This window comes from Arvicanthis niloticus, chromosome 1 (assembly GCF_011762505.2).
Source record: "Arvicanthis niloticus isolate mArvNil1 chromosome 1, mArvNil1.pat.X, whole genome shotgun sequence".
NCBI classification, from domain to species: domain Eukaryota; kingdom Metazoa; phylum Chordata; class Mammalia; order Rodentia; family Muridae; genus Arvicanthis; species Arvicanthis niloticus.
Window position 1 is genome coordinate 67,499,574 of NC_047658.1, and position 17,359 is coordinate 67,516,932.

A 17,359-nucleotide genomic window follows, 5' to 3' on the forward strand; every position below is an offset into this window, starting at 1 on the left:
GAGGGTTCCCAGCCCACATCCCATGTAATACTCGCTGCAGCAGACAGCACTGCCAACCTCTGAAAGTGAGGTGCCATGCTGCCCCGAGTGGTGTGTGGCACCGTGGGGCATGGCACTACGGGGCCTCACCCTCATACTGCAGGTTGCCCATGTGAAGGATGGCGGCCAGAAGCTTTGAGATCTCCCAGTTCTCTGTGTCTGTGAACATGAGCACCTTCATGGCTGAGCGGATGTTGGCATACTCCTGACTGTCCACGCGGCCCTCACAGGTGATGCAGTTACCCTGGGGGGGGGTATACAGGATGGCATACAGGAGGACAGGGAAGTGTCAGGGAGGTGTCAGGAGGCAATACCCCCAGGATATGTAGAATGGTCCTGTGGTCTTCTCCAGGGCACCCTGACAAGAGTAAGAACTGGGCACTATACAGGCTCACCCAACTGCTCTTTCCCACCACAGCTCACAGCACCAACACCTCACCTGGCTCCACACAGCTCTAGGGTGCTGCCCACTCCTGGGGGAGTTCCCTTCTACTGTAACCTTACATGAACCACAGAGGGGAAGTAGAAACACAGCCTGCTCAGTAGGGTGTGTGTGTGTGTGTATGGTGTGCACATGTATGTACATTCGTGTGTGTGTGTGTGTGTGGTGTGCACAAGTATGTACATTCATGTGTGTGGTGTGTAGTGTGCACATGTGTGTGTGCATGTGTGTATGGTGTGGTGAGGTGCATGGTGTGTGTCATGTGTGTGGTGTATCTGTGGTGTGTGTGTGGTATATGTGTGTGTTGTCTGAGTGTGTGTGCTGTGTATATGTGTGTGGTATATATGTGTGTGTCTAAGTGTATGAATGTGTGTGGTGTGGTGTGTGCTGTATGTGGTGTGTGGTGTGTAGTATCTGCATGTGTGTATGGTGTGGTGTGTGCTGTATGTGGTGTGTGGTGTGTAGTATCTGCATGTGTTATATGTGTGTGTGTGCTGTATGTGGTGTGTGTGTGTGTGTGTATAGTGTGTGTGTGTGTGGTGTATGTGTAGTATGTGGTGTGTGTGGTGTGTGGTATGTGGTGTATGTGGTGGGTGGTATGTCTGTGTGTGTGTCTGTGAGAGAGAGAGAGAGTGAGAGCAAGAGAGAGAGAGAGAGAGCAAGAGAGACACAGAGAGAGACAGAGACAGAGAGCCAGCTAGCTAGTTACAGAAGAGAAGGTCCTGTCCCACCCACAACACGGTTCTCTCAAACCCAAATCCCAAAACGGTTCTCTCCAGGGAGGTAGAGCTAGAATTCTCAACCTAGCCTGCTGTGTGCACAGTCCCTAGAGCAGTGGCTCCCACTGCTTCCTAACGCTGTGACCCTTTGATACAGTTCTTCATGTTGTGGTGACCCCCAATCACAAAATTATTTTGTTGCCACTTCATAGTTTTAATTTTGCTAGTTATAAATTGTAATGCAAATATCTGTGTTTTCCAATGGCCTTAGGTGACCCCTGTGAAAGGGTCATTCAATCCTCAAAGGGGTAGAGATAGACCCACTGCACTAGAGGCACAGAGCACCAGAAACCAGCACCAGAGCCTGCCATCAACAAATCCTGGAGGTCCAGGTCTCAGTAACCAGCTCCCTCAATCCTAGGAGGCCCAGCAGAGGCCTTTAAAGTCTACATTATGAGCAGGTCCATATGCTTGGTTCTGTGGCTCCGATGCTGTGTCCCCATGCTCTGTGTTGACCTTGAGAAATGTATCTGTGTTAAGAATTCACTAGGGACATATGCCCAAGTGAGGGCAAGTTGTTTAAGGCACAGACAAGCCTGGGTGGGCTGGTGCAGTGCCACATTGCTAAGCTTGGTCTTGCCCTACATCACCAAGACAGGTGTTTACCCCAGCGTGTCACCTGGGCCTCACCATGGCCAAGTAGTTGTAGTCAGCAGCCTGGCCTAGGCCCAGCTTCTTCTTCTCCTCCTCATTCATGCCCTCCAGCATACAGTAGAACACGTGATAGTTCCTCTCATCAGGGGCCTGGAAGTGGGCACCAGAATTGGGAACACACCTGAGCAGGAGTCTCATAGGGACCTTGAACACTTTGAGGGCGGGGTGGAAGTACAGTGTGGTAACAGGAGCCCAAACTCTGGACAGTGGTGCCCATCCAGCCTCTCCAGGCACTGACTCTCACTGGAGCCAGGGCTCACCTGGCGACAGACTCGTGACTTCTCCAGCAGGTACTGTTCTATTTTGGCTCCCTCGATGGCACCACGCTTGTTAAAGTGGATGTCGATGTACTTGCCAAAGCGGCTGGAGTTGTCATTTCGGATGGTCTTGGCATTCCCAAATGCTGCAGGGTGGTAGGGATCACAGGTGAGACTGGATAGACCCGGTGCCAGCACCCGGCTCATCCTCAGGACCTGGTTTTACCTTCCAGGATCGGGGTGGCCTCCAGCACCTGCTGCTCAATCCATGAGTGCTGTCCACTGATGGCAGCCAGGAACTGCAGGATCAGCTTTGTGCTCTCTGTCTTGCCAGCTCCCGACTCCCCGCTGCAGAGGGTGGGAGTCACAGGAAAGTCCTCAGCCTTGGCTGTGACACTAGCCCCAGTTGTTACAATAAGCCGAGTCCCCAGGGACACAGGGCTCTGCCACGCCCCCATCCCTCCTGGTCAAGAATATGAACCACAGGAACTGCTCAACTGATGTTCTGGCCTCTTCCCTCACCCAAGAGAAAAAAAAGACAGATTTCAACTGACCATCACTTAACAGGAACCCTCAGGAAACAATGTTGACCTCAAAAGCTAGCATCAGCCTTTGTAGTGTTAAGAGAAGTGTAAGATCTGGAATGTGGGGGTGACTCCGTACACTATGACACAGCACAGAGGGCACAGCCAGCTCCTGGGGAGCCCCCTGGCAGTCTAACATGGAACAACTCCTAGTATGTTAGCAGGGCAGCAGAACTGAGCCGCTCACTGGGAGCGAGGCCGGGCCACCTACCTGATGATACAGCACTGGTCCCGGTTGTTGCGTTTCATGTTGAAGTAGCAATTGTCGGCAATAGCAAAGATGTGGGGGGGCATCTCCCCTATCTTCTTGTTGGTGTACTGGCGGATGTGCTCTGACGAGTAGATGGAGAGCAGCTGGTAGGGGTTCACGGCCACCAGGATGGAACCCGTGTACGTCTGCAAGCAGCAAGGGACAGACAGGAGCTTGCACTGTCTGCTGGGGTTGTCCTGTGCAGCTCTGGAGTCCGCAGACACCGCAAGAGCTGATGGGAGGGGGGTGTCTCAGACTGGCTCTTGGTCTGGCTCAGAGACATTTGGTGAAAGGAGGAGGAGGGGACAGCAAGAGGCCCCCAAGCCTGGATTGCATTGTCTTATCTGTACAATGGGCAAAACGGAACTGAAAATGACAGATAATGTGCTTTCAGATTCAAAGCGCAAGGCAGAGACAACTCAAATGTCGGCTCCTTCCTTTGGTCCCAATCTTTGTACCTAAGACTTTTAGAGCAAAATTTTAAAAACTGGTCCATGTTCTGAGGGGGGACTAGGATGGTAAGAAGCTATGAGTGAACCAAGTCATGAAGAGCAGAGCGCTGGGGCTGGAATGTGGCACAGAAGAAGCTGGGATTGGGTGACGACTTTCTCTGTAGCTCCACCCAGGGCAGAGTAGCTACTATGCCCCGTGGATGGAGCATGGGGACCAGAAGCTGCCTGCTCAGGTCTGTCTCAGTTTGGGGACCTCAGGCTGTATGAGAGCATGGGCAAGATGTCCAGCTGTATCCTGGGTCCTGTCACACAGAGAAGCATCAGGATAGTGTGGGTTTACTCTTCCCTCCTCCCGCCTCACCCCAAGCCAGAAAAGGTCAGGCATCGCCTGTTGTTGGTGATAGATGTTTTGATGTCTGGGGCCTAGAGAGGCTGGAGACAGATGTGTCTGCACAGGGGAGGTGGCAGCCTCGGATGTCTTTCCAACCTCTACCACCTTTCCAGGACTCAGTGCATGACACTAGAGCATCCACCATTCTCCAGCAGCTCAGCCCAGTGTGGCATGCAGGGAAATCAGCTGTGGTATTCAGCCCAGGCCAGGAGAGCTGTGCAGAGAAGCATTGATTAAGCCTTTTCCAGAGCATAGGAGCTCTTAAGCCGACTCTCCCAAGCACTGCAGCCAGGAGCACCTAAAACTTGGCTTTCACAGCTCAGCTCAATGCCAAGAGCCTTGCAGGCAAAGAAATGAAACAAGGAGACCAAGAGGAGTAGCCCAGCCAAGAGGAGTAGCCCAGCCAAGCCAACAACCTTCCAGGGGCTATTACTGTGCTACTCACCCACCCTCCACAGCTGGTCTGTTACAAAGAGAGACAACCAGTCAGTGGAAAAGAGGCCACAAAGACATTTTGAGGAACCTGGGCCTAGGCTAAACAATTGAGCAGGACCCCTGTGGCCACCATCTGTTACATACCATCCCACACAACTGTAGAATATAGCTGACTCTTATCTCCAGATGGGGAACCCATCCCCACCTGAGAAAGAGACTCAAGGAACATTACTTTGGCCAGCCTCAGTCTGCTTATTTGTGAAAGTGGATGCTGGCTGTCCCCTCCCGGGGTCACTGCAAAGACAAAGGTGCCACCTTTGGTGGATAGCAGAGGCCTAAGTGCCACCTTACTCCAGTCTTAAGACATGCTCAAGAATGTGACACCTGTCACCAACACACGGCTGGAAGCTGGCTCCACAAAGTCACTCTCAGCCCCCAGCATTGGTGCTTCAGGAGCCCTTGCATCCTCCAGTGAGGGGAGGAGCTGGACTGCAGCAGACAATAGGAATGTGAAAGGCCATGACATTTGGGGGGATCTGCTGGAGAAAAGTCACTCTGGCAACTAGAGAAGACTAATATCTGTTACTGTTTCAGACCTAATGATCCAGCCTACAGAGTTGCCCTGAGAGGCTCAATGGCCGGAAGTAACAGAAAGAAATATGGAGGTGCTGCAATACCCCAAGACTTTCCAGTGCTGTAGACGTACCTTCTTATTCTAGTACTGCCCCAGGATCCTTTCCATTCTGCATGCAACCCGAGGGAGGGCCGCATGGGCCCAAGATTCCTCAGTGTCCCGTCTCCTGGAGGCCACCACATGATGGCCACTAAGACTTCCAAGCCAGCATTCCTTCAGGCCTGCTCTCAGCCTGCTCAACTTGGCCTCCAGTACCACCACACCCTTCACCCAGGTGAGGCCTCCATTCCTTGCTCCCTGTTACCAGCCCACCAACCCAGCTGGCCTTCTTGGTCTGGGCTTCCAGATCCTTCCGAGTCCCCACCTAGCTGCCCACCTGGCTCCTGTCTGCATGGTTGCTCCACCTCCCCTCCACTTGCAGCCAAGGCGGGCTTTCGCTCCGTTGTCTTCTGCTGGGACCCATCCCTGCTTCCTACAACCTCAAGTCATGGTCTACATCTCTCGAAATAGCCTTGTTACTCTTTATCTTGCAGTGGGCGGCCACTGAACCTGAGGCCCAAAGCCCCTCACTCTCCTGCTGTACCAGGCTGGACCACACTGCCCATGCCCTTCACCTAGGTGGTGTCTCTTTGCCATAAGGTGCTAACTTCTTCAGAAAGTGGGAGTGTTATGTGTGTCTCATTGCACCCAAGATGTTCTCTGAAATACATTGTATTGGATGCTTGCTTGGTGACTCTGGTTCAAGGCCTTTGTCTAACACAGAGTACAGGACACAGAAGCACTGTCTGTTACATGACTAAGAGATTAGAAGTCATGGGCTGAGAGGGCGCATCTCCAATTATCTCCAGGGACTAGCAGAGAGGGGAGCTAAGGAACACCCTGTCAGTACTCAGGGCCACAGTACCAAAAATGAGGTCTAGGATGAGACTGGTGGGAAAGACAGAATACTGTAAATAGTTATACTACTGCATGTGGAGAAAGAATGAAAGCTTACACATTTAATGTGCACACATGTAAAGGTATGTCCACATATGTCCACATATGTGTGCTTGGTCCCATAGCTGAGTGTATACATAAGTACTCACGATCAAACACATGTCTATCAGTGTGTACACATATACATGTACACATACATGTACACACATGCATACCGTCTGAGTACACACAGTCTTTCAGTCAGAAGGAAATCTACAATTTATAGTACACACATCTGGTTAAAACTGAACCAAAAAGGGCCAGCGAGACTGTTCCAGAGGTTAAGGCTCTTACTGTGTAGGCCTGCTAGCCAGAGTCCCAGAACCTGTGTAAAAACTTTGATGCAGGAACACGCATCTGAAGTCCCAGCACTCCTACAGGAGAGTTGGCTGGAAGCTCTCAAGCCAACTAGGCTAAAGCATGCAGGACAATGACAAGAAAAACCCTGCCTCAAAACACAGTGGAAGGAGAGAAAGCGTCCCCAAAGTTGTTCCTCCACCTGTGGTGGTTCTAGCACACACACATCTGAGCACATACAATAAATAGTTCATTTTTAAAAGAATACTCAAAACAAGGTCCTTTTCATCAGGAGGGCAATGCCAACAAGATTCCTGTCTTTGCATATTTGCAAGTCTTTGCAGCTCCAGATATGAGGTCTGGCCACATCACTTTCCAGATAGTCCTAGCCTGCCATTTTTAATGAATAAACATCTTAAGCATTCTGTTTTAATTTCTAATACCATAAATATCATCTTATGACCCAAATAAACAAAAGCCTTTGGCTCCCTCAATAATCGTAAAAGGCTTTGGGTTTGATGAAACCTTTGGAGTATCAATTTGCTAAGGGTCTCCAGGGCATGTGTCCTGCCTTGGATAAGCTGCCTTTACCCCTGATGTCCTAGCTGGGTGAGACCAAATTTATTTGTTTCTCAGCGGAAGCAGTTTTCTGCATTCCACTAAGACTCCGATAAGCTGGCTGGTTCTAATGAGTCTGTGGTCCTTTTTCCTTCCTAAGGACACATGCTTCTTAGCTTGCCTCCACTGGTCTTAAGGCTTCAGTCCCCGGCTCCCTAACTGGTAAAATGCTAAGCCTGCCCCCGAGCAACCCTGCCTCTAGTTTCCAAGGCTATGAGGCCAATAAACCTGCAGTATAAGAGCTCCTGCCCCAGACTTAGTTCTAGAGAGCCCAGAGCCTGGATCCACGGAGGGGAGGTGCTCTCAGATGGAGCACCCCAGTGCAGAGCTGGTGAAGTCCCAGGAGTCTGGACCTCTGGGTGTAGCACAGGGGTAGCCATGGGTGGTACTCACGTAGATGAGGTGGTCCTGGTAGCGAATGAGAAGGTTTCGAAGAATGCCTGCCTCGTTGAGATCCCCCAGGCGGATCATGTCCTCCACGCCATGCACTGATGTGGGGTGCATCGGCTTGATGTGCGTGGCATTTTGAGGGGAAATCCAGTGTTCCTGCAGGGAACATAGCCCTTTATGTCAGCTGCTGCTTCTGGGCCCAGGGTAGGCAGAGGATGAGCCTGTGATTGGCTCTGACTGGTTTGAGTCTGGAGATTTTACTGGTCTCTGCCCATCAAGGCAGCTCCCCTCCACAGACATATAGGGGGAGCAAGACAAAGACTTTGCAACCACCAGTGGTTATCATTAAGGGGCTCAGGTCCCCCAGTCACTTAGAAAGATAGAGAGAAAGCACAGCTTGGCTTGGCTTAAAAGGCTTGGCTTCAAATCCAGGCCTCAGTAAACAAATACATTAAAAAATAATAATAATAAGTTCAGAGACTTCTACAGAGCTACTGCGGGTAGGTGCTAATCCATCTCTCCAGGGAGATAGCTTTCCAGAAGAGACCTGAAGGAAGAGAAAGTTTCTGTAAGAAGTGAAGAGAGAAGGCCAGGCCAGGGGCCAGGAAAAACAACCCTTCCCAGGCTGTGTGGGTGTGACATGTGAGGGATAGCCAGGGACAGTAGCAATGGCCATCTGGCCCCAGAGTGTCCTTCACAGGCCTGGCTGGTAAACAATACGGAGCTGGGGAAGGGAGACTTTCTGGACCTGTGAGCTGAGGTGGGAACTGCAATAGTTACACACAACACACACACACACACACACACACACACACACACACACACACACACACACACGATTGGGCACAAGTGTGTCGTTTTCCTCTTTCCTGTAAAAGTCCCTGCAGCCACCAGATGGCAGACAAGGGCATCTAGGAAGTTCTTAAATTCTTCCCTCTGGAGAACAGAGCCTCCGTTTCCTGGGATGGCTGCGATCAAGAGCCTTTTCGCATCACCAGACTCCAACCTGAGGTCCCAGGTATGGCCCTAGCCCACCCACACTCACTTTCGCTCTCCTTGAGCCAGAAAGAAACATAGTTTCTGCGGAGGGAACCTCTCTGCTTCCACCGGAGCCCATAGGTTTGTTAATAGTTGTAACACACCCGTCAGACCCTGCACACTTGTATTTCCTCCAGCTGTTCTTAGATATCACCAGCTCCAACAGGAGTCTCTAGCAGGAATCTAGCTTCAGTCCCAGGCTGCTCCTGACAGATCTGGTCACATGACTTTGGCCATCCCACTCTCTAATGGCTGCCACCACAACAGCCACAAACTGGTCCACACCTTTCCTCTCCTCTGGCCTTAGCTCAGCCCCTGCCTCTCGGGGTGAAGAGGTAGCTCACCTACCTGCTCAGAAGGGCCAGGGCAGGGCCAGCCAGAGCCCTGCTCCACCTTACCCAGCATTCCATGGCACTCCCGCAGGAAAACTTAATCCAATCCAGGCCCTCCCCCAGCCATTCCCAATGCAAGGGGCCCAGCAGTGACGTCAAAGACCTGTCTACACTTTCAGTGCTGTGTGGAACATTCCTGTCTCCCAAACACTCTGAGAAAGGCTGATCCATTTGGAAAATTCCCTTTGCCTGTCCCTGGCCCCTGCCTGGGACCAGAGGACAGGGCCTCTGGGGAGCTTTCTACTGTCCTTGGCCCCACCCTCTGATCCATAATTCCTTCCAAAATAGGTCAGTTAGAGAGTTCAACAGAGCTACTTTGGGCAGATACTGAGTACCATCTCTCCAAGGAGGGAGCATTTGAGCTGAGACCTTAATGAAGAGAAAGTTTCTGTAAGAAGTAAGGAGAGAAGGCCAGGCTGAGGGACCAGCAAAAACAGCCCTTCCCAGACAGTGTGGGCGTGGTGTGTAAGGAGTTGGCAGGGACAGTTTCAATGGGAATCCAGCTCCTCCAGAGTGTCTTTCAAAGCCTGGCTGGTGAACTCTATGGAGGGGGGGTGGGGAGACAGGACAGAGGTCAAGCAGCTTACACCACCTTCCTGGCTCCTCACATCACCTTCTTGGGGCTCTAGGGCCTCATCCACAAACAATAAAGACAATAGTGCTTCCTTCCTGGAGAGGGGGAGGGGAAAGTTATCTCCTCTGGAGAATCCTGTCAGGTGTGCAGGTCACTGAGGCCTGGGATACACTCAGCCAGGTATGGGTTGGACACCCTGAGCCACCAGGTTATAAAGGCCACGAGTGTTCTCTTCATGACACACACGGAGAAGTGAGACCAGGATTCACAGTGGCAGGCAGACTTAACATAAAATGACTGGCCAGGTTAAGAAGTGCAGCCGAACAGCTCCCCCTCCTATGTGGGAGGACACCCTGCTGAGGGCAGCAGCGCTCTGGTCAAGGTCCACAGCCCACAGCAGAGGCCAAAGTGTAACAAGCCTAGTAGTGGAGCATTGGTTCTGACGGACAGAGTAACAGGCAGAGAAAAAGACAGGAAGTGTCTGAAGACTGACAGAGACAGAAAAGGGCAGAGACATGGAAGAAAGACAGAGAAAAGAAGGTAGGAAGAGAGGGAGAGACAGCAGGGCACATAGAAACACCACAGACAATTCTGAAGACTGGGGGCACATCTGAGAACTGTCTGGGAAGGGGAACAGGTGTTCTGTGGAGGGAGGTGGGGTCTCCTGGCAGGCACAGGAATACACTTTGCAAAGGCAGGAAGGCCAGAGCTTCCTCGTTCCTGCAGTGCTCTCCAGAGAGCCTCTCTGAACACTGTTGAGCTCTGCTGAAGCAGATGTGACTGCCCAGGTCCCTACTCTCAGGCCACTGTGTCAGTGAGAGGACAAAGGTGGAGGACGATGGCCTGGTATTGAAGAAGGAAATAGGAAAGAGGGTCCCAAGGTCTCAGCTTCCCTAATTGTCCACATCCTCTGTCCCTAGCCAGTCTCGCCGGCCCCCCACCCCACCCCCACCCCCAGCAGTCTCTACTCTTACGGCTTTGGTGGAGGGGTGTGCAGGATGGGAGGGGACCTTCAGGATCCAGTGACACAGAGTTACAGGATACCATCTGACATGCAACCTGATCCAGGTGAAACTCTACCCTCAGGTAGTGTCCCTGGTCCCCATCCTTAGAGCTGGGGAGCTTCACCAACCTGTCAGCTGCCAGCCCGCCCTACAGGAGCTCTCCATGATTCAGCTGCATAGTGGCTTCCCTGCACGGAGGGAGAGCTGGAGCCTCGGAAGGAAGGGAAGGGCACTCTGGCCTCAAGCCCAGGACCAAGTCTCTCTCCTACAACCTGACCCTGGAGCTGAGATGCAGGAATACATGCAGGAGTAGCAAGCCTAAATCCTAATCCCAGTACCATTGGCTGTGAACTTTGTGGCTCACAGTCACCCTATGGGGTCACAGCTATTGTCTGCCCTGACTTTCACAGATGCCTTGAGAATCCAGACAGAAGTTAGGTCAAGAGTTCTGGGGGGTGGCCCTGTAATTCCCTCCCCTAGGACCACAGCTCCTGTGCCTGCCTCCCCTTGTCCCAAAGGGACCTGGACTTTATTCCATCTTGGCTTTCTCTGGACCAGGAGACTAAGGCAGGAATCCAAGCTAGGCTGTCCCTAGAGCCAGGCACAGAATTGGACACAATCCCGATTATAGCAAATAGAAGCTTCCTACGTCTTTTATGTCTCCACTATACACATGCCTGTGCTCTGCAGTACATTGTGTCGCCAGGGCATACCCATGTGAGTCCGAACAGAGGCACACATGTGCACACATGCATACACATATGCACACTCATGCACGTGCACATACAACCCATGCAAAGGCACATACGCATGCTGCGAACGTATGCTCTGAGTCCCCATGGCTCCCCTCCAGGCCCTCACATAGGCCACCTGCCTCCCTAGTGGCACACCCCGTTCCTTTATAATCTTTGCCCCTCTCTTCAAGGCTGCATCATCATGATCTACCAGGCTTGCACTTCTGGGCCTCTTTCCATGAGACTGATTCCCCGAGAGCTGTGTGGATGATGAATTCCACAAGCCAGTAGGGCTAAGCCCAGTAGGCCTAGATGGACACCAACTGTACTGAGGCATCAACATGTGCAGGCACACATGGGAGTCTCATTAAAGAGGAAGCCCAGGCCTGAAAGGAAGGAGCCTGACGCCAAAGCTCTACTGATCCATGCCAAAGAGCTTCCCCAACATAGCCTGCACAGCCTTCACCCCTTTGTCCCAGGATGGCCTGAAGGTGTTGAAAATGTGCAAACAGGAAGCAGAAGGGAGTGGCTCTTGCAGGAGCAGAGGAGGAAGGGTTGTGTTCATGACAGGCAGTGTGTGTGTGTGTGTGTGTGTGTGTGTGTGTGTGTGTGGTTGGACACTTCCTGGTCACTTCCTACTCTGGACACCTGTCACTGTAGCCTTCCCAGGTAGGATTGGAGGAAAGGTGGTTACTCACGTTGCCTTCATCATCCACCACCTGGATCTGCCCAGAGTCGCAGAGCTTCACCACGGCCCCGATGGGCACATCGAACTCCTGGCCCGACTTCAGGTCCATCCACACATAGTCCCCCTGTAGGCAGGAGATTCTGAAGCTGAGCCTGGAGAGCACACTCAATGGATCTCTCCCCCACTACCACCAAGGCTTGGAATCTGAGCCAGAAGAGAGGGGTTGGGGGAACCCTTGCTTTCTGGGAGCCTCGTGGCAGCCAGCCCTAGGCTGGGGCTCATGCAATGTCATCAATGCCTCTTCTGTAAGCCAGGTCCCCTCACCTTCAGGTGAGTGAGCTGAGGCTCAAAAGAAGAGGAAGCCGACAGCATGGAAGGGTAACCTCAGCCCCGGCCCACCTGAGGCTATGCAGAACATGGCTTCTAAACACACAGGCACCTGACAGACTAGAGACTAAGGCAGGCACACCAAATCACATCCTTTCTCCCCTAAAGGGACACACAAGGACCACCAGGCTGTGTCGGACATTGAAGGCTCTTTCACATCTCCCTAGCAATGGGTTCCTGTGGGCCCTGTGCCCTCTGCTGAGCCTGCATACAAGCCTGTATCAACTCCTGTTTGTGAGAAGAGCCCAGATCTTGAAGGGAGTGGGGGAGGGGCATTTTCATTGTTCTCTGCAGCATCTGGTACAAAGCCTGCCACTTAACTTGAATTAAACCCACGTTCAGAGAGCTGGACTGAGAACAACTCCATTCCATCCTGATTTATTCAAGAAACATGTATTGGGCACCTACTGAATACAAAGTCCTGCTTCATTTAGAAGGAGCAGAGACCATTATAGAATTTCCGTTCTAGCTGAAGAAATTAGAATGATAACAACCGACCAAAGCTCTTCCCAGGATCCCTGTGGACCCAGGTGAGCAGAGCAGAAGAGAGAAACACGAGGTGACAGGCAACAGCAGGAGAATGACACTCCAAGTTGGCAGCCAGTGAACCACACAGTGGAGGAAACCTCTGTGCTGAGATCTGAAGGGTAAAAAGCAGCCAGGCAGGGAAAGGACAGCAGAAAGGGCATGAGCAAAGGCCCTGAGGCAGGAGGGAACATTCAGGAGACAGTTATGGAGAGGACAGAGGGCATAGGGTCCAGGACACAGAGCTCCTTAGTAGCCTTGAAATAAGATATCTGCTTGTATCCCAATCTTATTAATTAAAAAAAAAGTGTTCTTTGGGGAGGGGTTCCCAAGCCTTCCTGGAGTGTGGGAGAACTCGGCATCTTTATAAGCATATAGTGTGGTTGGAAACGTAATAGCCTGGTAAACTGGCTCATTACAGAGCCATGGGCATGGCATAGTGGGAAGAGCTCAAGGTCTGGAGTCAGGAACCTGGGTCCAAGCCCCGCTCACTGGCCCCTGAACCTCAGTTTCCTTGCCACCCCCAGTAAGGGGGAGGGCTTGGGCATATAACTCTTTCAGCCTCCCTCTCCCATCAGAACTACAGTGGGCCCTGGCTTGCTCATGTGAGTGGGAGTTAGTGCATGCCAGAGACAAGCTAGTCAGTCCCGGGTCCTGCTTGACCCCAGACAAGTAAGAAAAATGATCAGGCCCAGAGGATGGAGAGTTCATACTCACCGAGCATCCACTGGGAGTCTGAGCCTCCATTCTGCTTCCAACTTAACCCTCACAACTGCTTGACAGACACCTCCAGCACCTAGGTCCCCTGTGTGTACTCGCACAGCCACATAGCAGTGACTTTCCCTGGCCTCAGTTTCCCCAGCCCTGCTAAGGAGCATTGATTTTGCACTCTGTGAGAGATCTATGTGCGGGCTGCCCATCCTCTGCAGATGAAACAGGAACAGATGAGGAGGTGCATCCCAGGAGGAAAAGCCAGGCTGCCCTGAGGTGGGTCATCAGGAACCAGTATCAGGTCCACAGGGCCCTGTGAACCACACACAGGGGTTGGGTTTTCTCCTAAGTAGGATATGAAGCCACCCACACCCAGAAGATGGCACAATTACCACCTTCTTTCTTGAGACACTGTTTCATGTAGCTCAGGCTGGTCACAAATTTGGCCAAGGATGACCTCTCTTCCATTAGAGAGTTGAGATTACAGGCATGTTGTGCAATACCTGGTTTACAAAGCTGGGATTGAACACAGAATTTTGTACATTCTAGACAAGTTCTTACCCCCCTTACCCAAAATACACCCCCAGTCCCTGGGGTTTCACTCTGACACCTCCCCTCTGGAGCTGTGTGATTAATGGAGTCCTCTGCAGATCTCACAGCCCAGCACCACACTTAGGGCAGGACCAGCCCAGCCTCTCACCCAGGCCCAGCCTGGCTCAGAAAAGACCTCAGTGAGAGAGAAGGCAGGGGAGTGTGAGTGGATGTGAGCATGTGTGTGGTGTGAGCACATAGGAGGTCATGCGACTGTGTGTGAGGGACCGCAGAGTGAGGCAGTCTGGATAGAGAGTGAGCACAGAGCAGAAGCTTCAAAGAGTGGTGTGTGTGGTTCAGAGGAAGAAAACTTGCCCAGGACACAAGGCTATAGATAGACTCTGTCTCCACCGCCACAAAGGAGAAAGTCAGGCAGAAAGAAAGGGGAGGGGAGGAGAGGGGAGGAGAGGGGAGGAGAGGGGAGGGAAAGGAGAAATAGAAATGATTTCTGCCTGCTGGCCCAGGTGCCAGATGACTGCTCTGTGGAAGTCCCAGAACCTTCCAGAACTTTAGACGTTCCTCTGAAATAAACTGTTGTATTAGGCTGCATGATACACCCTGTGTGGAGAGTCCCGTTTCTCAGAGGTTAAAACAGCCTTGCTGTCACCCAGCCAGAACCTGAGAAACCCCAAGCCCAGGGCTCTATCCCCACATTCCAGAGGTTTATCCCTGTGCAAGACAGGCTGGGGCTCTTGGCTGAATGATTCCCAGCCCTAAAGACAAGCTGCAAACCTAGACTGAGAGCAGCTGAGAGCCAGGTCCCTGACTCACCCATGTCTCCTGGCCTAGCACAGAGCCTGGCACACAAGGATGATTCATCCCACTGAAAGAACATAAGATAACCGAATTAAGATACCTTGTGTGAGCCAGAAAGAGAAGCCCAGAGAGGGAAACCAAGGCACTCATAACGCACAACAAATAGAAATGACTAGACTGTTCTAGCTTCAGGCTGTTCCCAGGAGGTGGACGATGCTCTGGGCAGAAAAGGCCCCTGTATCCCAAGGCAGGTAGGACACAAAAATACTGTTTTATAGGTGAAGAAAGTAAGACCCAAGAAGAAAAGGGAACTTGGTACATTCTCGCATCAGACTGCTCATTGGCGAGGCTGGCAGATGCTAAGAAAGAAGGAAGCCATGAAGGGCTCCAAGTCACAACCCACTTTCTGTGGCTAGACCCAGGTCACCATACTGACCAAATATATGCCCTCAAAGGCACCTCTCTAGGGACCTCACTTTGCAGTGATGATCCCATTTGAGACATGGTAAATGCCTTGGTGGAGGCTATGGAACTTGGGCCAGCTCACCGCTTTCCCATTGTCAAGTGAATCCAGGATCAGTCTCTTCCAGGCCCGGCCCCCACCTGCTACGCAGACCCAGCCACAGGGACTTCCTTACTAGTCTCAAGCATACTCCCAATCCCAGCTGCTAGCTAGCATTTAGCCACAGTGAACACAGTAGCCTAGAGATGTGTGTTCCAATTTCAGTTCTGCCCCAGGTCCTGTGTGACTCGGGCCTAACACTCAATCTTTCCAGACCTCACTCTTCGGCGATCTTGGAAGGGAAGGAGTCAGTGTATCCGAAAACCAGAGGCCCAGAAAAATGCCACCCGTGCCTGCTGTCTGCCCTAATTCTAAGCTTGAGGTCAGTATCACATCAGTAACAATCCATAGTCCTGGACCCCTCCTGTCTCTTCCCCACTCTGGGACAGGTCTTAGGTCTCTGTGGATCGACAGGAGCCTCAATTAGAACATGGCCCCTCACTAATTTTTCTACCCATGGTGGACCATTTAATCGGTGGGCAGGTGACCTATGTATTGGTATAGGCATCTAGAAGCGGGAAAGGTGGCAAATTACTAGCCTTTGTTGAGAGGGGGGGCACTCTAGGATGCCTCATTATGTACCTCGGGTTGCTGGACACCAGTAAAAGCTGAGAATTCTATTCTTAACCTGGTTCAGCTAGTCTGCCCCTCCCCCATGGCATCCCTGGGTTTTCTGATGGCAAAAACCTCCAGACCCTGGGAGGTGTGCCTTCAGCCAAGTTCACACCAAAGTCCCTAGTCCCCATGCAGCATCCTAGGGCTGCAGTCTCCCGTGTACTTCTAGCTCCTGCATCCCACTTGGCTACTGACTGCCTGGGGAATTGAGACTCAAGCTGGTGAGCCTTCCCCTCCCGGCCCGGCCCCCGGGGCTCACCGGCAGGACTGCAAAGGTCTTGAGCGTTTGGTTCAAGTTTCGCACCAGAGCCCACTTGCCAGGCGGCGGGGCGGGCGCCTCGCCTGGGTCAGAAGGGCTTCCGGGGGACTCCATGGTGCGGTAGGTCTGGTGGCCTCACGACGCGACGCGAGCTCCTAATTCACCTAATCCCGCGCGCCACCCGCTTGGGAACCCTAAACCCAGCCATCTGCCAGAGGCCCATGGCAACCGCAGCTTAGGTGACGCCCGTGGGCCTGGAGAGGAAGGGGCACTGGTGCGATGCGACCCCTCCCAGTGAGGGACCTTGACACCCCCGGATTCCCAGGTTGCTTCTCAGAAACCGCAGCCAGGAAAAGAGCTCCAGGAATCTCATTTTAGCTGCAGTATTGGAGAAAATCGGTCTGTTTTCTACAGGAGGAAAAACCCGACAACTATTGTGAAGCATAAGTAAACTTAGAAAAGTTTTAGGACTCCAGAGAATGGTGGTTCCAAGGCCACCGCTGGGGAGTGGAAGCCAGTAAATAAGACAAAATAAAATAAAATAAAATAAAATAAAATAAAATCCGGGGCCTCTCTTAAGCCACCAATTCCATTGTCTGCCCTCCCCCTTCCTTCGCAGATCTTTGTGTTGTTCCAGAGGGATAGCACAGAGGGCTGGTAAAAGCAGGTAAAATAAATAAATAAATAAATAAATAATCTCTCAGGGAGGCATCTTCAGGGGAACTGAACCCTGAAGAGCTTGTCTGGTCCTCCTCCCCAAAACCCTGGGGTCAATTACAGGTGGTCTCCTATCTCAGAGCTTCCCTGGATTCCCCAGGACCTCCAGCCACCAAGACGGCTTAGGCTTACCTGGTAGGAGCTTGGCAGCATTCCTGTGTCCTGGTATCCAAACAAGATGAGGTACCAGGCTCCAGATGATGCAGAGCCCTGAGCCAGAGGCCACTGTCCATCCATGATGCTCTCCAGTCTCCTGCTCCACCCTCCCAGCTTGTCTTCTTGTCTGCCCTCCTCTCTTTCAACCTCTTCTCTCTTTTGTCTTCTCTTATCCATTTTACACAACCCTCCTGGTCTGGAACCCTAGAAACCTGACTGTTTCCTTAGAAAGCACCAGCAGGGAGCAGGGGCTGGGAAGAATGGGAGAACCAGGAGGACACTCAGAAGGCACCGGCAGCTCAGGCAGCTCAGGGCTGTCAGGCCAGGCCAGCACCTCCTTCTACCCACACAACCCAGGCTGAACCTCAGGGACCCAGGACCTCAGCATCCTACTCCGGGCACCGTCCTGCATCCACCAACCCTTTCCACACTCAGGGACCCTGCTCTCATAAG

General features: G+C 52.2%; 1 protein-coding gene and 1 long non-coding RNA gene across 4 annotated transcripts in view; one reads left to right on the plus strand and one right to left on the minus strand.

The window, feature by feature from the left end:
* Positions 1 to 17,359, minus strand: part of Myo7a (myosin VIIA) — a 73,085-nt gene that overhangs the window by 48,977 nt on the left and 6,749 nt on the right. For 2 of the 3 annotated variants that reach the window (XM_034518322.3, XM_034518313.2), the window contains exons 1-8: positions 16,034 to 16,173; positions 11,638 to 11,751; positions 7,201 to 7,353; positions 2,967 to 3,151; positions 2,398 to 2,519; positions 2,175 to 2,317; positions 1,891 to 2,004; positions 130 to 283 (exon numbers count right to left, since the gene is read on the minus strand). In XM_034518322.3, coding sequence (XP_034374213.2) covers positions 130 to 283; positions 1,891 to 2,004; positions 2,175 to 2,317; positions 2,398 to 2,519; positions 2,967 to 3,151; positions 7,201 to 7,353; positions 11,638 to 11,751; positions 16,034 to 16,147 — 1,099 coding nt within the window. In that variant the 5' untranslated portion in view covers positions 16,148 to 16,173. Of the gene's footprint in view, positions 1 to 129; positions 284 to 1,890; positions 2,005 to 2,174; positions 2,318 to 2,397; positions 2,520 to 2,966; positions 3,152 to 7,200; positions 7,354 to 11,637; positions 11,752 to 16,033; positions 16,174 to 17,359 lie in introns of those variants that run through there. The other variant, XM_076938305.1, reaches the window with a different exon arrangement.
* LOC143443080 (uncharacterized) lies at positions 9,629 to 16,934 on the plus strand. The gene is made up of 4 exons (XR_013111801.1): positions 9,629 to 9,741; positions 15,374 to 15,481; positions 16,653 to 16,700; positions 16,814 to 16,934. It is a non-coding gene; the product is annotated as an uncharacterized LOC143443080 (long non-coding RNA).